At 46.2% G+C, this 23,473-nt stretch overlaps 1 protein-coding gene across 4 annotated transcripts in view; it reads right to left on the bottom strand.

Annotated features, from left to right (window-relative positions):
* Positions 1–291: 291 nt before the first annotated feature.
* The window catches only part of RGMB (repulsive guidance molecule BMP co-receptor b), a 52,079-nt gene continuing 28,897 nt past the window's right edge, over positions 292–23,473 (bottom strand). For all 4 annotated transcript variants that reach the window (XM_060280177.2, XM_060280176.2, XM_088653083.1 and 1 more), the window contains one exon: positions 292–4,467. In XM_060280177.2, the coding sequence (XP_060136160.2) occupies positions 3,805–4,467 (663 nt within the window). In that variant the 3' untranslated portion in view covers positions 292–3,804. The remainder of the gene's footprint in view (positions 4,468–23,473) is intronic.

A 23,473-nucleotide genomic window follows, 5' to 3' on the forward strand; every position in this document is an offset into this window, starting at 1 on the left:
CCATAGTGCAGCAGCCGTGCTTTGCACACTAGAAGAAAACAGAAAAACAGGTCCAAATCCCTGGGATCACGAGACCCATTGAGATCCTGTGCCAACGTAGACAGTGCAGAACAAAACTGCCCTATGCCTTGGGCTCAGGATAAGGCTGTGTTCCATCTTCTTAACACGCTGGCGCCAGAAAAAAAACCCTTGTAGCCCAGCCGCATCACACAGAGCTTGTGAACATTACCCATCATCTCGCGTGTCATATACTGGCGTCCACCAGGGGTCAGTAAAACCACATTACAAACATTTCACAACATGGTATGTAGCTTTATTCTATCATAATAATTTAAAAGTATTTGTACACTGCATGGTCACTTTTTGTTTTTGTTTTTACACAAATGTATACTTATTCGTATATCCATGAACCACATCTAAAGGGGGCTTTGCAAAGACTGGGCACACTGTGGGTTTTTTCTTCCCTTCTTTCTTTCTTTCCTTTCCCCCCTTCTTTCAAGCATAAAAATAGGTTTGAAGCCTTCAGGGAGCGAGAGACAGCCAGCCATTTGGAGTGTCTGTGAAAACTAGTGTTCCTTCTAAGCGCAAGCTGTCCCCAGACACCACTCGCTCGCTTCAAACTATCCATATGTTTGGCATTAACCAAAGCTCTCTTGACTGTGATGGACTTGGAGAGCCAACATGTGCAAATAACATTTTCTCAAGAAATCCCACAGCAGGAACAAGAAAGAAAGAAAAAGAAAAGAAAAAAAATCCCACACACTCCAGGTTCTAACATTTCCGAAATATTACTTATCTCTGGACTTTATGATTTAGATATTAGTGTACACAGATACTCGTGGGGCTTGGGAACACAGGAAATTAGCTAGCACACAGCTGCTCTTTTACGATGGGCTCACACGGCAGTTACACCTCTAAGCTTGTCTATATCGGGCTTCTTCCACAAATACCTTTTCCACTTGGCACACAAAAAAACCAGGAAAATCCACCTATTCTAAGACCATCAATGCTTCTCTCTAGACAAGATTCAGGGGAGGGGGGGGGAGGTTATGCTTCAAATTCTGTGCTGCCCTAACCAACAAAAAAAGGACAGCTTAACACTGCCATTTTAAAACCATTCTGGCAGTGGGGAAAGGACTAAGCGGCAAATTCAGCGCTATACTCCCAATTCATTTACACAGTAGCCAGCATTTTCACCTCGCTTAGGAACTTTTCCAAAAGCATTTCCAACTTTTTCCACAATTTTTTTTTTAAAGGATGTGAATATTCTTCTCCCAAAACTGATCAGGATTCCCACAAAGGAAACCAATATTATGAAGCTTTTGTTTGGCTTTATTTCAGTACTTCTTACTTCCTGAACTGGCCCTGCAATGCAGGCCAATATTACTATGGCCACATTTTAGATTTGAGGCAATTCTAAAAAGAAGCACCTTGTCCAAGGGTGTCAGTAGGTTCACAGCAGTAGGTTCTGCTGAACAAATGCCCTTTAGCCTCGTCACAACTAAGCAATCCACACATGTATCCCCTGGGCTAACCCAAGGCTAGTCAACATGGCTGCCTCCCAGTGTTGCTGACTACAACTCTCATCCCTTTGTCGTTGCCATCTGCGTTTCAGGCAGGAGATCTTGCCCCGAGACAAGTGGCCCTGGACCCCAAAAGTCAGAAACAGGTGGATGAGGTACTCCAGTTAAAATGGCCTGGGCAAAATTCTTCATGTTCATCTAGGACCAGTTCCTTTTGCCAAATATTATCCAGAAAGCAAAAAATTTCAATAGTTCAGGTGGTTACTTTTTTTGGGGGGGGGTGATATTTTGAGAAGTTTCAGCTAAGCCCTAGCTCCGTACCTTACTTTACTTAGCAATTCCAGCTACCCCTCTGCTCACTAAATCCGGAACGAGGTGGACACTTTGATCCTACACGAGTTTTGCTACCCGCCTAGATGCCAACCTAGACCTCAAAGATTCTCCCAAGTGTCCCAGTGGGCTTTCTTAGGTAATAAGGGAGAGGGAGAGGGAGAAGCACTCTTAGCTTCCTCATCCCCAGGATAATTAAGAGAGCATTTTTGGGGGGGGGGACATGACTCAGTTGGCAGACAGCCTTTTGAAAAAGAGCTGGGTGTAGACCCAACTGCAGCTGCAATATGCCACAGGGTCCTCTGGCAAAACACGGGAGCGGGAATGGAGCCTCAAAACAAGTGAGCCATTATAAACATGAAATGTGTTTATGACTGCCTGCGCCGTCTAAAAGCAATGATCTTGGGGCACCTCAAAGACTTAACACAGTGTACACTTTCATAGCTGCACCCCGAGACAGAAAAGCTGCGGTTCTCCAGGTGTTACGTCATCCACTTCCGCCAGCATGGCCGATGTCAGGAATGGTGGGAGGTAGAATCCAGACATGTCCAAGGTGGACTGCAGCTTTGTGGGTTACCGCATGCATCACCAATCTGGTAAATCGGCCAGATATTTAAAGATGTCTCAAAGTTCTCTTTCGGTGTCTGAATTTTGTAACAGAAGAAGCTACTGCAGTTTAGCAAGTTGCAAAAAAATAAATAAATAAGGAAATGAGGACCAGACCACCTCTGAGCAAAAGTTCCTGTTGCCTTAGGCTGCTCAGGCTCCAAATGTAAAATATAGGCTGGCACAGCAAGCTTTTCGGACTAAACTGTGGGGTTCCCTTATTTTCTCCTTTTTAAGACAAACACCTAAGTCAGAATCCTAAAAGGTTTATCCCCAAAGCTTTGGAGTTTTTTTTTTTTTTTTGTAGTTGTTGAAAAAAAAACTTATTTAGGTAGGCTGAAGGTTCCTACATTTTTTTTGGAGGGAGGGCAAGGAGAGAGAGAGAGAAATCAGACATGATTAACCCAGTGAGGCCTACCACTATCATAGGGAACACACTAAATACAAACCACTTGAAGATATCCATATAATCGATATATATTAAAGAGACCGAGCCCCAAAAACCTCGGCGAGTTTTGGGTTTCACACGCGTACGCTTGGGAAGGAGATAGAGACACCTTTTTCTACGTGTGCGCCCTTCGTGACCAAGGCGAGAAATGGGTCTTTGCACTTGGCGAGTCAATACCCAAGCACAAAGTATCGCCTCCCCCACCACACACCAAGAAAGCAGTCCTTAGGAGAAGGACCGGGGGGGGGGGAGAATCACCTGCATCAGGAATGATGCAGCAAGGGCAGGTTCCAATTGTGAGATCAACATCCAATGACTTTTTTTTGTTCTTATGGAACACAGGCTGGCTACTGGCCCAGGGTCCAAAAGGAATAACTAGCTCATCCCAGACCTGCACCTTATCTTGTCCCCCTCCAGCCAACTTCTTGGGGTATGCCTCAAAAGGTGAAGCAGAGATAGGAGGGGGGGGAAAGGACCGCAGAAGCTCGCGAGTTCAGCTAGGTAATACTTAAAGAGGGAGCACTGGGTATGATATATGTACACGTGGCTAAATGCTTTACATATTACCTAGATACACATAAATATTCAATATATAAAAAATAAAGTGCTTTCTATCAGGTCCTGATGAAAGGACATTATAAAACATTTCACCAACTGCAAAGCAAAAAAATTATTACAATCAAAAAAAAAATATTACATCCAACATACATGAGGAAAGAAAAACTAACACAATATGTACAATCCGCTGGGCGTCCCAGGAGGGGGTGGGGGTAGGAAAGGCAGAAGCATCCCTTCATATACATGGTATATACATATATATAATCTTTAAGTCAATATATTATGACAATATATATTTTTAAACCTTTGTTCTCGGGGATGGGGGAACCCAACACAACCCTACAAAAACACAACAAGCATCAAGCACAGGAGTCCAAGACTAAGACACAAAAGCTGCTGCCCTTGGCCAGCCGCCCCGTTGTCGGGGAAGATGTGCCACCGCTCCTTCCTGGGGTGCAGGGCCTCGACGTCTTGCAAGGCACTGTGGGCAGCTGCCGTGAAGTTGGCATCGCCGGTGGTCAGCAAATCGAACACGCAAGAGTAAAAATAGATGTCCTTCAGAAGCATCTTCTCGTGGCATTTCGCCGTGGCGCTCTCCAAGGTGTACATGGACCGGGCCTGGCTGGAGGCGCCCAGAGGGAGCTGCCCCATCACGGGCAAAGGGAGGTGCCCACTGTCGTCGATGCGCTCGCTGGAGGGGCAGCCGTTCACGCAGAGCTGTAGGTCCTGGCTCTCTTCATAAGCCATGGCAAGCTCTTCCGGCATGCGTATGGCGAGCGTTAGGTAGCGGCCCAGCTGGCGCACAAAGACCGTGGTCCCAATGTACCGGGCGTGCATCTCCACATACTTGCCGCTCACTCGCTCCACGATGTGCAAGCTCTTGGTGTCACCGTCCCCACCGCTGGTCGTGCCGTCGACAAACGCGGCAGGCAAATCGTCCGTCACGGCCTGGTACACTTTCTGATCAGTGCAGTCTTGGTAAGATTTGAAGATGATGGTGATCTGCAGAAGGAAAGGGAGGGGGGAGCCAAGAAGAGAAGAATTAGAGCAGGGAAACGACACGACACGCCTCTCGGCTACGTACTGTACAGCCGTTTAAAATCCACTCAAAAAGACTCCATTCGCTGCCGGGTACCAAATTCAACACCTGCTGGGATGCTACCGTTAGCACAGTCCAATTATCAGCATGCAACGTTCAATGAAACAGAAACCAACCTTGCCCCAAAGTAGTCTTGGAGCATCAAAAAATGGTGTATCACGGTGCAAACAACACCTTCTACCAGCGTTTCTCAAACTTGGGTCTCCAGCTGTTTTTGGACTACAATTCCCACCATCCCTAGCTAGCAAGAGCAGTGGCCCGGGATGATGTGAGTTGTAGTCCCACAACAGGAGCACACCCCAGCTTGAAAAACACTTTCAGGCTATCCTTTCCCCCAACCTGATGCCTTCCAGATTTTTTGGACTGCAGACACCAGGCTGAGGAAGGCTGTCCTAAATTCTAGAAATCACAAGCAGGTTAACATGCAACCTTTCTAAAGGTTCATTCCCAGCGCTTGGGCTTCCTACTTCATGAGGGAAAGAAGAATGAGCGGCTCTCTGTATTGTTAAGTTCTAGCTGAATGGCCAGTTAACGGACCGAAGGTGTGCTCAAACTCCATAACTACGGGATTGAATGATACTTTTACAGAGTAATAAAAAGAGGGTTTTATACTGCAGTAAAGATGGCATGAAATAAACAAGCATTAGTGTGCTTGTACTGAAGACAAACTCCTCAGGCTTTGCTACAGACCAGGAGTCTGCTGTAGGAAAAACAACACCCCTTCAGTGTTGTCTCCTGTGGGCGGAAAACGTTTGGGGACATTGAGGGATGAAGCAGCAAGCTTTTTTCTGAGAGCAACCACCTGTCCCATGCTAAGCAACCAAGCAAGATTCACTGCAATTATTGCGAGACAGCCCTGCCCTCCCCCCCCCCCGAGTCCCATAAATGGTTCCAGGAAGAATTTTCTGACTGTAAGAGCTGTTCTCTGGTAGAATGATCTCCCTCGGGAGATTGTGGGTGATCTCCATCCTTGGAGGTTTTTAAGCAGCGGTTGGAGGGGCTTCTGTTTTAACTACTTTAGCTGAGATTTCTGCATTGCAGGGGGTTGGATTAGATGACCCTCGGGGTCCTTTCCAACTCTACAATTCTATGATGCCCTCCTGTGAGTATAAACACATCCCTGGGGAAGTGGACTGGGAAGCTCTTAGTTCTTTGTGAAGTACTGGTTTGAAAGATAAAGCTTGGGGAAGCCTCCTTCAGGCATTCCCACACCCCAGAGTTTTCAGAGAGCTATGCAGTAGTAAGAACTTTAGCAGATGGCGGGGGACCGAGAAATAATGTTGAAGGCAAGTAACGTGTTGCACTGCAATATGCTGCCAGGAGAGAGAGAGAGGGAGGGAGGGAGGGAGGGAGGGAGGGAGGGAGAGAGAGAGAGAGAGAGAGAGAGAGAGAGAGAGAGAGAGAGAGAGAGAGAGAGAGAGAGAGAGAGAGAGAGAGAGAGAGAGAGATGCAGCCCATAGGAACTCCAGGAAAAGCACTCTGAAAAATATGCAGACTTTGCAATGCCTGAGGGACCCAGACCAGGCCTGCAGGCACACTGAAAGTGATGAAATTGGGGTGCCACCAAAATCCAGGAAGTCAAAGTTGGGGGAAAGAGAGGAAGCGAACCCTCCAACTCAGAAACGGAAGGTTACAAAATGACCTTCCACTTTTCAGCCTATGCCTTTCACAGGGGCAAAGAGATTTTCAGATCCTTCCATTGAAGCCTTTCTTATTTCTGAGCCCTTTCTTCGGCATACTGGAGGAGTCTGGACTCAGCCTGGGGACTGGCTGCTCTCTGTTCTTGCCCTCCCCTCCTTAGCTGTCCAACATGGCCACAGAAGACAGGCCCTGTGGGAGGGCCACAGATCTGCACACGCATTCCAGGGCAAGATTACCAAGAAATCGAGGAAAGGGGTACGCAGGAGGGCTCCCCCACCATGACGTTAAAACAAAGGCCTTATTCCACAAAAGACCAAACATTCCCCTTTTGCTTTCGCCACCTCATTTGTGCTACAAGAAAGGTAGGTCCTTGGCGCAAAGTAAATGCAGTTAGGTTGCCTATTAGTCTGCACAACTTATCCAGACCTTTGCAGAAGACGGGACATTGAAAAAAGTGAAATGTAAAATCACCACAGAGTTTTTTAAACACCCCTTTGCCCTGACATCCGCCCTGCCCCCCCCACCAACCAACCCCCCTCCCTCCTCTCCACCCCAAAACACACACCCTCATTATTTCAGCACCACATGTTCCTCCCACCAATGCTGGGTGACTGGAATTTTCCAAAGGTTCCTTCAGTTTAATCACTTCCACGCCAATCTGCAGACCAGCTGCAGCCAAGCAATCTGTTAAATGCATAGCCGTGGGCCACAGCTGAGACCAGCGGGGAATTTTTTTTCGCCTTTGGGGGGTGGAGGAAGAAAGCAGTTGACTTTGAGTGTTGTCTGGATTGGAGCAAGAATTCAGCCCCTTTCTACTCCACTGGAGCAACTCCGCAATCCCTCATTTGGCATTAATCATTGTCAAATCTCTGTTTGAGAACCCGGAGGGAGGATATGCTGGAGATTGTCTCTTTGAGTAATCTGTTGTGTAGCCAACTCCTCTGCTCTTTCTCTCTTCAGAGAGAACTCCTCAGCAATCTGAAAACAGCTGCTTTCCCCAGAACAGGAAAGATCTAGCAGCTCCAAACGCAAAAGGCAACATGACTTCGGGCCTTTCTCTGCAGCCACGCTAGTGCCGCTCAGCGAGGGAAAGTTAATTTTGGCAGGCCGGATGAAATAAGTGCAAGCCTGCTCACATTGAAGTGAGAGATTAGCAGGACAAATGACTTCTAATGAGAGACAGAACTCTCTCTCTTCCCCACTGCCATATTCGCCATGAAATCGACACCAGCCATGATGAAGGGGAACCTCTCTCCGAGAAATCACAGAAAGGGGCTTGTTTTGTGTTGTCAATCAGCTAGTTCTATCCTTGGGAGGAACTTGGTTTATAATAATTTGGGGTGTGTGGGTAAAAACGGGGGGGGGAGACAAACACCGTTGCTCCCAATATTAGCTTAATAGGGCTGGTATGGTAAAACTGCGACCCTCCAAGTGTTGCTAGAACACAACTCCCATCCTTCCTGGCTATTGGTGATGCAGGCTGGACCAACAAAATAGTGAGGGCATCAGGTTGTAGAAGGGCAGAATCATACCATTGGAAGAGGCCCTGAGCATCACCCAGTCCAGTGTTTCCCCAACTTGGCTCTCCAGTTGGACCAGAATTCCCACCATTCCTGACCACTGGTCCTGCTAGCTAGGGATGGTGGGAGTTGTAGTGCAAAAAGAGCTGGAGACCCAAGTTGAGGAAACGCTGAGCTCGTCCAACATCCTGGCACCGCAGTCCCACTAAGTGGGGGGGATGCGTGTACCATGAAATGGACAATAAAAGGTGAGCTGCTCTCTTTTGGTTTCTGCATCTCCACCCCCATTCGTTCAACCCGGACACCGAGGTCCAACTCCAAGGGCTTTCTGGCGGTTCCCTCTCTGCGAGATTGCAGGGAACCGGGCAGACGGCCTTCTCGGTAGTGGCGCCCACCCTGTGGAACGTCCTCCCATCAGATGTCAAGGAAATAAAACAACTATTTGACTTTTAGAAGACATCTGAAGGCAGCCCTGCTTAGGGAAATTTTTAATGTGTGATGTTTTATTCTGTTTTTAATCTGTTGGGAGATGCCCAGAGTGGCGGGAAAAACCTGTTGGTTGGGCGGGGCATAAATAATAAAATTATTATTAGTAGTAGTAGTAGTAGTAGTATTTACTCATGAGCTAAAGGGAAACTTTGGCCCTCCAGATGTGGCTGAACTACAACTCCCATCAACTATTGGGCCATGCTTGCTAGGACTGATGGGAGTTCAGTAATTTCAAGGAGAAACAAGTTCCCCACTCCTGGTATGCACCAACAAATGCATGGGTGAGAATTAAGCCTAAACAAGACCCAGGGAAGTAGAGCTTTGTCCACTTAGCCTTTTGTCCACTTAGCCTTGAAAAGGTGCCAAGCAATTGTCTGCCTTCCTGCTGCCCCGAGTGCAGCACTGCTCTGCAGCTCATCTCTACAGGCCACACAACTCCTCTTAAAAGGCAGCAAAGTTTTCCAAAGTCTGTATTAAGTGGGGTTGTATTTTTTTTTTAAATGAAAATAAAATTGGATGCATTATGCAAGGCAATGTAAACATCTCTCTCAATTTAGAAACCACAATGCAATATAATCTGAAACGTATTAGTATTCTTGGCTGAGCATCCCACCTTTGGGATAAGGACCTTTTACAAAATATATTAAACCACACATTTTGAGTTGCTGCTTTCCAGCAACGCCAGGATCAAGCAAATAAACAATCATCTTTCACGGATTTAACTTTTCAATCAGGCGCAGAACTCTATTATTAACAGGTCTGCAGAATATTCTCAAACTGCCCTAAGGTATTAGGGAAGTCACAGGTTGTGACTCAATTTGCTAACCATTTCTCAGCTCAAGGACAGCATTCCCTTCTAAGCAATCTTCCAGGAACCACAAGCAAGTGGAGGATGGGGCCAGAGGCGAAAGTGTGGCTAAACTATGGAAATCGCTGTGATGGTCCCCAACTTGGACAGTTTTTTTGAAGCAGAGTGGACAAATTCAGAGAGAGGGCTACCCAAAGCTACTACTCATGATTGCCTATGCTGTACCTCCATGAATTGGAGAATTGTTACCTTTGTACAGTAGACTAACTTATACGCACACTCCTATCCTCTATCCAGGAAAGGAAGATGCATTATAAGAGTTCAAGATGGCATTCTAGCCAAGCAACAACTTCCCAAGGAGGGTGCAAAGTAGGGATATGACATATGGAGAATTCACAGGTTAGTTAGAGGGATGCATTTGGCCCCCGGATCTGAGGTCTTCCATCCCTGCTTCAGGGAAATGTCCAACGTCAATCACACTCAGAATACCACCCACTGAAAACCATAGACTTAAGGAGATTCATTTCAATGGGTCTACTCCAAGTAACATTGGACACTGTCTAGTAACCAACTGCAACATCCAATCCTATCTCAATTTCTATTTCTATGCAAGGGTGCTTCAGACTAGACCATAAAAACAGCCTTCCCCAACACTGCACCCTCAACACGATGTTGTTGGGTCAACACACTTCAGACTCCCCAGCCAGCAGTACCAATTGTCAGAGATGACAGGAGTTGTAGTCATATAATGTAGTTACTTCAATTAGTTTTTAAGGGTTTTTCTGATTTTATCTGTGCTTTACAGACAGTGATTTTATGTATATTTGTTTTTTCAACAGCTCTGTGTATTTTAGCTTGGCTACAATCTTTTTACTTAGAAAGCTTTGTGATCAAGCAGCTTATGAATCTTTCTAAATAAATAAATAGTCCAACAACATTTCTGGAGATAAAGGCTGGTTGCAGACCCTCCAAATGTCCATATTTTCCAGGGACAGTCCAGGATTTACGGAAGCCATCTCAGTTTCTGACTTGATCCTGGAATGTCCTGCTTTTCCTTAGGGCGTCCCTGTTTTCATTGGAGAAATGTTGAAGCGCATGAAGTTATGTGACCCCGAGCCAAGGAGATAAGTGACTATAAAACCTTTAGAAGACATCTGAAGGCAGTCCAGTATAGGGAAGTTTTAAAAATGTTTAATGTTTTATGTTTTCATATACAGTTTTATTAAGTTTTCATATACAGGGATACAGGTGGCGCTGTGGGTTAAACCACAGAACCTAGTGCTTGCCGATCAGAAGGTTGGCGGTTCGAATCCCCGTGACGGGGTGAGCTCCCGTTGTTCGGTCCTGGCTCCTGCCAACCTAGCAGTTCAAAAGCACGTCAAAGTGCAAGTAGATTGGGTTAAACCACTGAGCCTAGGGCTTGCTGATCAGAAGGTCGGCAGTTCGAAAGCATGTCAAAAATGCAAGTAGATAAATAGGAACCGCTACAGGAAGGTAAATGGCGTTTCCATGTGCTGCTCTGGTTCGCCAGAAGCGGCTTTGTCATGCTGGCCACATGACCTGGAAGCTGTACGTCAGCTCCCTCAGCCAGTAACACGAGATGAGCACCGCAAGCCCAGTCGGTCACGACTGGACCTAATGGTCAGGGGGCCCTTTACCTTTATACAGTCAAACCTCGGTTGTCAAACATAATCCGTTCCGTAGCCCATTTGGCTTCCAAAATGTTCGACAACCGAGGCGCGGTTTCACATTGGTTGCAGGAACTTCCTGCACTCAAGCGGAAGCCGCGTCGGACGTTTGGCTTCCAAAAAACATTCGGAAACCGGAGAATTTACTTCCGGGTTTTCGGTGCTTGGGAGCCGAAACATTCCAAAACGGAGGCATCCGGGATTCAAGGTTTGACTGCATGTTGGAAGCCACCCAGAGTGTCACGGGGTAACCCAGTCAGGTGGGAGGGGTATAAATATTAGTAGTAGTGCAAGTAATAGCAGTAGTAGCAGCAATATTGAACAGGATAGTCCTATTTTCATCAGAGAAATGTTGGAGGGTATGGGGTCTTGGCAGACGCAGCCAGCTACTGCTGTAGCAGACCCGCCAGCGAACGTGCTGTTTCGGTCTTTGCTATGAAAGAGAATCAAGGCAGGATTTAGCGCTCTCCGTGTAGCATTCAAAGTCCTGCAATGGTCACTAACTGCTTTCCAAATTTAGCTAGCAGGCTTCCAATGCAAGTAGGCGAGCTATGCAGTAAGCACATCCATCTTGGATGTAACTGCAATAAGCAGGAACTGCAAATGCATTTTTCCCCAGGCTGCTCGTCTTCGACAGGAGTGGGGGAGATATCCCCTCAGGACAACCCTATCCAAGCTACAGACTAAGCTGCTGTGTCAATTACTGCCCCTTAAAGGTTTCTGCCCCCACCCCAGCCCACCTTGAGGAGGCCCGTGCAAATGTTTTTTTAGTCACTGAACCTCCAAACACCATCCGCATTGCTTACTTGTTTCTCTGACCTAATCCATAAACTGCAATAATTTACTCTGGCACACTTGCTCTCTTACCACACCATTTATTATTAATAGGTAATATTGTTGTGCATTTAAAACATCGATGCCTTTGTTAAACATTTCGCCTCTCTCTCCCCCCGCCCTCCCCAACTCTCCTTCCGAACTACTTTGGCTCATTCATTTTTCATACTTCCATTCCACTCGATCCTCTCAGCTCACCCATAAGGAGCACTTGCCATAAATCCCAGCTCTCCAAAGACAACCCACGCCACACAAACACCTGAGCTCTATACTTAATGCGCAAAGTTCAAAGCTCTACTCGGCGTCACCTGACTGGGTGGCGCAAAGCAACCTCACTCGCTCTCAGCCTGTCAAAGGTTACCTATGAAACAGTGTTCGAAGCTCAGATATACAGTGGTACCTCGGTTGTTGAACGTAATCCGTCCTGGAAGACCGTTCGACTTCTGAAACGTTCAACAACCGAGGCGCAATGGGTGGCCGGCAAATTCCATTGAGAAAATGGAGACAAGCGCCTTGGAAGCCGTTCAACTTCCGAGGCGCTTTAGAAAATGGAAGCATTTACTTCCGGGTTTTCGGTGTTCGAAAACCGAAACGTTCGGCTTACAAGATGCTCAAAAAACGAGGTTCCACTGTATAAACGAATCACCAAATGGCACCGTAAACCTTGGTTGCAGTGACCACAATGGAACATCTAGGCATCTTTCCCACCAATGGGATTTGATTTTTATTGTTATTGATATTATTTTAATTTCTACACCACTTTATATTTTAAAGGGGAGGGGAATCTCAGAAGTGGTTTACAATGCATTGAAACATCGAATAAAACAATCCAGAATCAAACAAATTCAGACTTCAAGGAAGATATTTCGGATCCTTCTCTCTAAGGGACATTTGGCTTTCCGTATATACCAACTCAATTTATAGAGCTGCCCCATAGTAGAAGTACTCTAGGAAGTTGATGTGGTGTAGTCGTTAGTGTGTCGGACTAGGACCTGGGAGATCAGGGTTCGAATCCCCACTCAGGCATGAAGCTCACCTTGGGCCAGAAAGAAAAGCTCTATTGTGTAAGGAAAAACTCTTGCGCTGGTGGAAGGAGTTAGTTGGAAAGGACCCATGTATGTTCCTACTGCATGGGTTCAAATTTAAAACTGGATACTGGGACACCCCCCTTCATGGATCAATGCCTTGTCGTGGCGAAGGGGCTTGAATAACTCAGAGAAGCTATGAGCTATGCCATGCAGGGCCACCCAAGATGGACAGGTCATAGTGGAGAGTTTTGACTAAACGTGATCCACCTGGAGAAGGAACTGACAAGCCACTCCAGTATCCCTGCCAAGAAAACTCCATGGACAAAGACAACAGGCATATAAAAGTTATGACGCTGGAAGATGAGCCCCTCAGGTCGGAAGGCGTCCAACATGCTACTGAGGAAGAGCGGAGGACAAGTACAAGTAGATTCAGCGCTGATGAAGCGGCTGGGCCAAAGCCGAAAGGACGCTCAGTTGCGGATATGCCTGGAAGCGAAAGGAAAGTCCGATGCTGTAAAGAAAAATATTGCATAGGAACCTGGAATGTAAGAACCATGAATGGCGGTAAGCTGGATGTGGTCAAAAATGAGATGACAAGAATAAATATTGACATCCTGGGCATCAGTGAACTAAAATGGAAGGGAATGGGCGAATTCAGTTCGGATGACTATCATATCTACTACTGTGGGCAAGAATCCCGTAGCAGAAATGGAGTGGCCCTCATAGTCAACAAAAGAGTGGCAAAAGCTGTAATGGGATGCAATCTCAAAAATGACAGAATGATCTCGATACGAATCCAAGGCAGACCTTTTAACATCACAGTAATCCAAGTTTATGCACCAACTACCGGTGCTGAAGAAAGTGAAATTGACCAATTCTATGAAGACCTACAACACCTTCTAGAAATGACACCAAAGAAGGATGTTCTTCTCTTTACAGGGGATTGGAATGCTAAAGTAGGGAATCAAGAGATAAAAGGAACAACTGGCAAGTTTGGCCTTGGAGTTCAAAATGAAGCAGGGCAAAGGCTAATAGAGTTCTGTCAAGAGAACAAGCTGGTCATCACAAACACTCTCTTCCAACAACACAAGAGACGACTCTACACATGGATATCACCAAATGGACAGCATCGAAATCAGATTGATTATATTCTCTGCAGCCAAAGATGGAGAAGCTCTATACAGTCAGCAAAAACAAGACCTGGAGCTGACTGTAACTCAGATCATCAGCTTCTTATAGCAAAATTCCAGCTTAAACTGAAGAAAGTAGGAAAAACCACTGGGCCAGTAAGATACAATCTGAATCAAATACCTTGTTTAAAGATTTAGATTTGGTGGACAGAGTGCCTGAAGAACTATGGATGGAGGCTCGTAACATTATACAGTAGGCAGCAACGAAAACCATCCCAAGGAAAAGGAAATGCAAGAAAGCAAAATGGCTGTCTAACGAGGCCTTACAAATAGCGGAGGAGAGGAGGCAAGCAAAATGCAAGGGAGATAGGGAAAGATACAGGAAACTGAATGCAGATTTCCAAAAAACAGCAAGGAGAGACAAGAGGGTCTTCTTAAATGAGCAATGCAAAGAAATAGAGGAAAACAATAGAATGGGGAAATCCAGAGATCTGTTCAAGAAAATTGGAGATATGAAAGGAACATTTCGTACAAAGATTACCATAATCAAGGACAAAAGTGGTAAGGACCTAACAGAAGCAGAAGACATCAAGAAGAGGTGGCAAGAATACACAGAGGAATTATACCAGAAAGATATGGAGGTCTCGTACACCTCAGGTAGTGTGGTTGCTGACCTTGAGCCAGACATCTTGGAGAGTGAAGTCAAATGGGCCTTAGAAAGCACTGCTAATAACAAGGCCAGTGGAAGTGATGATATTCCAGCTGAACTGTTTAAAATTTTAAAAGATGATGCTGTTAAGGTGCTACACCCAATATGCCAGCAAGTTTGGAAAACTCAGCAATGGCCAGAGGATTGGAGAAGATCAGTCTACATCCCAATTCCAAAGAATGGCAGTGCCAAAGAATGCTGCAACTACCGCACAATTGCGCTCATTTCACACGCTAGCAAGGTTATGCTTAAAATTCTACAAGGCAGGCTTAGGCAGTATGTGGACCGAGAACTCCCAGAAGTGCAAGCTGGATTCCGAAAGGGCAGAGGAACCAGAGACCAAATAGCAAACATGCGCTGGATTATGGAGAAAGCTAGAGAGTTCCAGAAAAACGTCTACTTCTGCTTCATTGACTATGCAAAAGCCTTTGACTGTGTCGACCACAGCAAACTATGGCAAGTTCTTAAAGAAATGGGAGTGCCTGATCACCTCATCTGTCTCCTGAGAAATCTCTATGTGGGACAAGAAGCTACAGTTAGAACTGGATATGGAACAACTGATTGGTTCAAAATTGGGAAAGGAGTACGACAAGGTTGTATATTGTCTCCCTGCTTATTTAACTTATATGCAGAATTCATCATGCGAAAGGCTGGACTAGATGAATCCCAAGCCGGAATTAAGATTGCTGGAAGAAATATCAACAACCTCAGATATGCAGATGACACAACCTTGATGGCAGAAAGTGATGAGGAATTAAAGAACCTTTTAATGAGGGTGAAAGAGGAGAGCGCAAAATATGGTCTGAAGCTCAACATCAAAAAAACCAAGATCATGGCCACTGGTCCCATCACCTCCTGGCAAATAGAAGGGGAAGAAATGGAGGCAGTGAGAGATTTTACTTTCTTGGGCTCCTTGATCACTGCAGATGGTGACAGCAGTCACGAAATTAAAAGACGCCTGCTTCTTGGAAGAAAAGCAATGACAAACCTAGACAGCATCTTAAAAAGCAGAGACATCACCTTGCCGACAAAGGTCCGTATAGTTAAAGCTATGGTTTTCCCAGTAGTGATGTATGGAAGTGAGAGCTGGACCATAAAGAAGGCTGATCGCCAAAGAATTGATGCTTTTGAATTATGGTGCTGCAGGAGACTCTTGAGAGTCCCATGGACTGCAAGAAGATCAAACCTATCCATTCTGAAGGAAATCAGCCCTGAGTGCTCACTGGAAGGACAGATTGTGAAGCTGAGGCTCCAATACTTTGGCCACCTCATGAGAAGAGAAGAATCCTTGGAAAAGACCCTGATGTTGGGAAAGATTGAGGGCACTAGGAGAAGGGGACGACAGAGGACAAGATGGTTGGACAGTGTTCTCGAAGCTACGAACATGAGTTTGACCAAACTGCGGGAGGCAGTGCAAGACAGGAGTGCCTGGCGTGCTATGGTCCATGGGGTCACGAAGAGTCGGACACGACTAAACGACTAAACAACAACAACAACAACTGGGACACCAATTCAGCATCCCATAAGCCTCAATTTTCACTGAAGAATTTCTAGGCCTCATGGGTTTCAAAAATATGTTTTGATAATACAGAGGCAACTTCTAATGCCACAGGTGGGTCTGTGCATGATTCCCAGTAGCCAGAGATTGAAGCTCCGGTGCCCCACGAAGAACATTGCCCCTGCACATCAGTAGGCGAATCAGACTATAAATTACAAAAAAAAATTCCATAAATTTGCTTATGTTTATGTAATCCATGCAAGCCACCAGTCTCAAAAATAAAACACACAAGTTGTCCTGGTGAAAGTTTTTGTTTTCCTAAAAGCTCTTAGGAAACTGCCATTTTCATGGGCACAAGCTGCCCAGTCTGAAACCCGCCTCCAAGGTACATCACCATCTTTTAAGTCCCAGCTCCTATTTTTCACCAGGGAGGAACATCAGGCAGCAGGAAGGAACCGTGCCCATTAGAACAGGGAGTGCTGGCCTAGATGGGCTAATTGCCTGCCTCAATATAAGGCAACCTCTCACAACTGCAATCAAGGAGACATTAGCTCTGAAGAGCAATGACTGAGAAGCTCCTGGGTACATCTACGAGTGCTCAGATCTTAAGAGCAAGACATAGGCTGCGTACAAAGCCACAGCTTCCATGCACAAAGCTTCTCCCAAAGAATCTTGGGAAGTGTAGCTCCCCCCCCCCCCCGGTTATAATTCCCAGCACTCTTAAGCTACAGTTCCCAAGATTCTTTGGAGGAAACTCATGCGCTTTAAAAATGAACGGTGTGTACACAGCCCTAGAAATCCTCCCCTGTTCTGCCGCCAGCAAGACCTCCTTGTTGTCAGGTCCCTCCTTGGAAGGCTTGAGGTTTGCTTGGGGAAGACTCAGGGCTGATAAGACCAACCTAATAATAATTTATTACTTATACCCCGCCCATCTGGCCGGGCCTCCCCAGCCACTCTGGGTGGCTCCCAACTGAATACTGAAAACACGGTAAAACATCAAACATTCCACAGGGAGGGCGCCACTACCTAGAAGGCCCTCTGCCTAAGTTTTTCCAAGCATCCTCTAAGCCATAACAAAGAGCCAGCAGCACCTCGCCTATCGCTACGGAAAGGTAAGTTTGCACTCAAACTTGAAAAGAGAGAGGCAGGCGTCTCATGCACCTGCTGAGGGGCAGAGTGACCTGATGCTCTGAGATGCAGTGGAGGATACTGTCCCATCAAAAGTAAGTAAAGGACCCCTGGACGGTTAGGTCCAGTCAAAGGCGACTATGGAGTTGTGGCACCCATCTCGCTTCAGGTCAAGGAAGCCGGCGTTTGTCCAAAGATAGCTTTCCGAGCCATGTGGCCAGCATGACTAAATCACTTCTGGCGCAACAGAACACCGTGACAGAAACCAGAGCGCTTGGAAGCGCAGTTTACCTTCCCGCTGCAGTGGTACCTATTTATCTACTTGCACTGGCATGGTTTCGAACTGCTAGGTTGGCAGGAGCTGGGAAAGAGCAACGGGAGCTCACGCCGTCGCAGGGATTCGAACTGCCGACCTTCAGATCAGCAAGCCCAAGAGGCTCAGTGGTTTAGACCACAGCGCCACCCTATTGTCCCATCAACAGTATCAAAGATCCACCACTAACCTGCTCTGCTTTTGTATGAAGAACAAGATGGGGCAGGAGTTATATTGCCCTCTGACCCAGATAGCCGTATGCATTCAAACGCTTCTGTGCACAAGGCCTAAATCCAGGTGCATTTTCTAACTACAGAGGTAGGTAAGCAATGCAAATCCCTTTTCATGCTGATGAACACAAAGGTGTTTTCTCGCCGTACCCAAGAAGGCCTACTGTATATTTTACTGTACCAAATTCTCTTCCGGAAATGTGACTGGCATGCAAGTCAAAGGCAATCCCAAAACAGGTCTGTCTAGCTAGCATATCTATCTATCTTTTCAAAAGCACAGTCGTCATGCAGGCTGCTGAAATCGCACGCTGACTCAACAGGAGGCCCACATATGACGTAGGGTTTTTTTTGGTATTTTTTACTCCTTGCATTTTCTGACAGATATTTTCAAAAATGATGCCTGTGGCCCAAATGCCATTTCTGAAGTACAGAACCTATGGGTGTTACTTACCAGAATAGATGGTTACCTGGATTTACCTGAAATAAGCAATGCCTTTAGAAGAGCGAAAAGTGAGGAAGGATGGAAAAGAACAAGATCCCATCAAGATATGGTTGTGACTCACACTGCACACAGGTGCGAGCAGTTACAAAACTGGCATTTCAAATGACACTGTGAAACTAGACAACCAATTTCCTTTTCTTCTTCTTCAAGGAAGTGAAACCAACATAAGGACAGAGAAGGTAACCCTGAGGTCAAACTTATTTTCTTATTTTGTCAGTGCCACCATTTCCCTTCCCCCCTCTCTCTTGTTCTTTTGCTACCTATTTATGTAGATTCCAGGTGAGATCTAATCAATTTGAACCATCTGTTAACTTCTTCAGAGCAATGCTGGAAAGCAGTTCAGAAAGATCTAGTACTCTGCCCTGTAGATTTCAAGAAGTCTGGATTTACAATGCTGCCAAGTAAAGATCTTGCTGGGTTCACCTGCGGCATGAAGGTAAAGGTAAAGGGACCCTTGACCGTTAGGTCCAGTCACGGGCGACTCTGGGGTTGCGGCATTCATCTTGCTTTACTGGCCGAGGGAGCCAGCGTACAGCTTCCGGGTCATGTGGCCAGCATGACTAAGCCACTTCTGCCGAACCAGAGCAGCGCACGGAAACGCCGTTTACCTTCCCACCAGAGTGGTACCTATTTATCTACTTGCACTTTGACGTGCTTTCGAACTGCTAGGTAGGCAGCAGCAGGGACCGAGCAATGGGAGCTCACACCGTCGTGGGGATTCGAACCACCGACCTTCTGATCAGCAAGCCCTAGGCTCTGTGGTTTAACCCACAGCGCCACCCGCATCTCTTCCCACCTGCGGCATAGACAGCAGCAATTCAAGCTTTTGGGGAGACAGCTCAGCCTTTCCCCTCAAAATTAAATACTGCACAGAAACACAGTAAGTGATGACAAAGGTGAATTCTAGAAGGTGGATAATACACAACTCTTTGGCCTCAATGTCACAGAAACCAGAAGACAAAGCTCATCTCAACCAGTTAAGTAAATTGTGCCTCCACTACTAGTTGCCAAGCATTGCAACTCACAGAAACAGGCACTAAAAGAAGCAATTCATGCTTCTTTCCATGAGTGCTTTAGTTGAGATTCCTGCATTGCAGGGGGTTGCACTAGATCACGCATCCCCAAACTTCGGCCCTCCAGATGTTTTGGACTACAATTCCCATAATCCCTGACCACTGGTCCTCTTAGCTAGGGATCATGGGAGTTGTAGGCCAAAACATCTGGAGGGCCGCAGTTTGGGGATGACTGGACTAGATGACCCTTGGGATCCCTTCCAACTTTACAATTCTATGAAAATGAACAAATTGTTGCAAAAGTTGAGCTAAGCCGCCACACTCTTGACCTGAAACCTGATATGCTCGTCTTCTGCAAATAAAAAAGGGCATGTGGAACTTAACTGGAGATTAAGAATATCCTTTATTTCAACAACGTTACACAGCACGCAACTAAGGAGTAAGAACTCTTAGTGCCAATTGTTTGCCTCCTATCAGAGAGGTGCACATTTGCCCAGAAAATTAAAGAAACTGCAACAGAAGGGACACGAAAACAGCCATTTACCAAACCGTAAGAGTCAGAGCCAGTCAGCGAAAGGCAACAAAGGAGACCACAAGAAAGGCGAACTGTTCTGCAACCAAGATTGTTTACAACCTAGATGGCTGCATGTGCTGCAAGCTACTCCCAACCTTGCAAGAAACAGGCAAAGGAAATGAAGCTGACCTCTTAAACCTTCCCTGATGGGAAGTAAGCCTAAGATCATCAAAGCTACAACAGGGTGTTAGGGAAGAGGTTTCTATAAAATGCTGTCTTAATTCACAGCAATCAGCAGTGTTGCATTACTCTTGCAGGGAGGTGAGTAACTTTTATGTCCAGTCTCCTACCCGCTGAAGATCTTCTGCTGCCAGCCAAAACCCAAAACATTCGGAGATTCCACAGTTGTTACTGAAAAACCCACACTGGTGCCTACGGGAATACAACACTTGCAAAGTTCATTCCGTGCTTCCTGATTTGTAATGTGCATATTGATTAAGAAGAGCAAGGCATTCCACCACCACCACCCCCCCACCAACGCAAGACGGGGGTGGAGAGCCAGGAAGCCCAAATGAAAGGCCTTATGAGTCAGATGTGAAAAGTGGGCCACCGGTTCTCCACCCCGGTTAAATCTGGTTAAATCTGTCGTCTCTCCAGACAACGTGAATTACTGTTCCTGCCTATTTTCTCCAAGGTCACCAAACATCCAAATTCATTTTAGCGTGCAATACAGGTGCCCAGCCTCACTTCCGTGTGGCTGACTTGCACACGACTACATATATGCCCGTCGCCGGGAAATAATTACCTAGTTCGATTCAAACCCTGATATGGCGAGAGAGAGCTGAAAAGCTTGCAAGGAGCTTGCGAGGAGATGCTCCCCCAAAGAGGACGGCATTGAGGGCAGAGAAAGCCCCTAAGAAACCAGAGGTGCAATGGAGCTTTGTTTACGCTGCTCAGCCTCCCCGCCTAACAGCTGGTGTGTGCAGTAGCCTAGCAGCAACAGCCACTGCTTCCCTGCACTGTCTCCAGCCAGCCCCAGAGCTTCCATCCTAGTTGTGGATATTTCTGGATACAGTATTTGGGGTCTGGATTGGAGAGAGAGTGCGTTTAAAGGATGCTCCCCACTTTACGCAATTTCACTTATGTGCATGGAAGTAACCACGTAAGGGGGGGGGGAGCAGCCTGTGTATGTTGTTTCTTTTACTCCAATCTAAATTCAACCTGTTCTCTTTTTAATGAGAAATCTATACTGCTTAGCAGAACTTGCAATATGCAGGCTTTAATTCCGAAGACTCGTTCTCCTAAACAAAAGGTGATAGTTCTCGCTCGCTAGTTGTCCTGTTTGGAGAGATCACTTTTGACAGCAAAAGGAGGAGGAGGAGGAGGAGGAGGAGGAGGAGGAGGAGGAGGAGGAGGAGGAGGAGGAGGAGGAGGAGGAGGAGGAGGAGGAGGAGGAGGAGGAGGAGGAGGAGGAGGAGAAGAAGAAGAAGAAGAAGAAGAAGAAGAAGAAGAAGAAGAAGAAGAAGAAGAAGAAGAAGAAGAAGAAGAAGAAGAAGAAGAAGAAGAAGATTATTTCGGGGGGGGGGCTGTCTTGTTACAAAGAAGAGAAGCGACTGACTTGTCATTAAGCCACCCTGAAAGGCCCCCCTGAAAATGGTGGGCGCTTTATGCAACTTTGCATGGATAAATGTGAGAAAAGAATTATAGAAAATGGAAGACTTTTCCATAATGAATCTTTAAAAAGAGAGTGTTTAAGCAACAGAACTCAAAGGGTTTCAAGTAAACGCATTAAGGCTTTCAGGGGTATGTCATTCAGGGCTTCCATGACAGCACAAAGGTGTTCTGATAAAAGCCTAATTGCCAGGCAATGGAAGCAAAACCTCAAGGTCTGTGTAGCATCCAATAGAATCACCAGTGCCAAGAAACCTCTTTCAGACATCCTATAGTCAAAGTCTCTTTATGAACACACCACCCACATCCCATTAGTTGCTTCTGCCTATTTCAACATCCCTGTGGATGCAGATGGACAGTTTGGATCAATCACCTCTTAACACTGACGATGGTATTTTCATTTTCCATTTCCATTTTTTGTGCTTGCTGGCTTCTGTTGTTAAAAGGCAGTGTGTTGAACACAGCGCTTTCCCCAGGCTTGTGAGCCTGGGCAATGCAACTTCAAAACCACATTAAGTAGTAACAAAAGACATCCACTTCGGGTATCTGACAGCTCACTTATTCAAACCTCTCTTATCCATTCACCAAAGAGAACTAAATGTCACACGGAAAATTATTTATTTTTATTTCACCTTTAGCTCAGTCTTCATCAGCAAAAGATCCCACGGTGGGTGACATAGTTTAAGATAAAAAAATTACCAAAAGCCAGTGGTTAGAGCAGCGTTTCCCAAACCTGGGTCCCCAGCTGTCCCCAGACTACAACTCCCATCATGCCTCGTTAGCAGGACAAGTGGTCAGGGATGATGGGAACTGTAGTCCAAAAACACTCCAGTTTGAGAAACCCTGGGTTAGAGTGCTGAACTAAGAGCTGAGGAGACCAGGTTTCAAATCCCTACTCGGCCATGAAGCCCGATGGGTGATTTGGGCTCAATCGTTCTCTCACAGCCTAACTTACCCCGCAGAGCTGTTGTGAGGATGAGAGGGAGGGAGGGAGGGAGGGAGGGAGGGAGGGAGGGAGGGAGGGAGGGAGGGAGGGAGGGAGGGAGGTGTACAATGCCTTAAGGTGCTTTGAGAAATGGTAGGATAGAAAGCCAGGGTTGTGGGTTTCCTGTTAGGGAAAAGATTCCTGCATTGCAGGGGGTTGGACTAAATGACCCCCGCGGCCCCTTCCAACTCTATGATTCTATGGAAAATAACCACCACAAATACTGCAACTGCTCTTCCTCCATATCACTATTGCTGGCCTGACAAATTAAGCACCTGGTGGAAAAGCTAAGTTGGTAGCCAGCATGCAACACTAAATAATATTGGTGCCAGCCATTTTTCAAAGGGGAGGGCATTCCACAGCTGGGGTACCACCCCCAGGAGAAGCTCTCTCTCGAGTTGCTGAACTATGAGCATCGTTCTGAGATGGTGGAAAGAGCCTTCCCAGTAAGGAGAGGGGGGCCTTTGGATAACTCGGTTCCAAGCAATTCAGGGCTTTAAAGATCTTGATAGCATGTTGAATAGTTAGGTCATAAAATGACCCCATGGCTACAAAAAAAAAGCACCTTGGAAGGTCATGAGGGTTTTTAAAAAACAAACAAAAAACCACCATTAACCCCCCCAGATCAAATTGTGTGTGCAGCTTGGAGCTGATATGCAGGAGGGAGGTTTGGGGGGGGGGCAGGGGCTGCTGTGCGATCCTCAACACCCAATTACAGGCATTAAGGGTCAATTATGCATAGAAAAGGCCCAAACATATTGTTCTTCCCAAAATACTTCTTACAAATTGATAATTGTATGCTTCCACTGGCACTCTGAAAGCAGCATTATGACACTTTTGTGTGTGTTTTTTAATAACCACCCTGCGCTTCAGATTACTCTTTAGCCCAAAAGCCCAGAGGCACTAACAGTGTTTCCTTAATGAAGTCATTCTCAGAAGCAACTTCTAAGACAAATCTCCATTTTTCCCTACTTGGAAACTGCCAAGATCCCTCCGTGAGTCTTAGCATTTGAACTCAGGCCTCTTAAGATTCATTGTACTTAATGGACTACAACACTGGCTCAATATGGGCCAAAGCCATCTTTCAGTCAAGAGGGAAGTTCCCCCACCCACTAAAATAGTCATATCTCGAGGTTACAGACGCTTCGGGTTGTGTCTTTTCGGGTTGTGTTCCGTGCTGAACCCGGAGGTACCGGAATGGGTTACTT

The sequence above is a fragment of the Zootoca vivipara genome, chromosome 10 (genome assembly GCF_965207765.1).
Source record: "Zootoca vivipara chromosome 10, rZooViv2.hap1.1, whole genome shotgun sequence".
Taxonomy (NCBI): domain Eukaryota; kingdom Metazoa; phylum Chordata; class Lepidosauria; order Squamata; family Lacertidae; genus Zootoca; species Zootoca vivipara.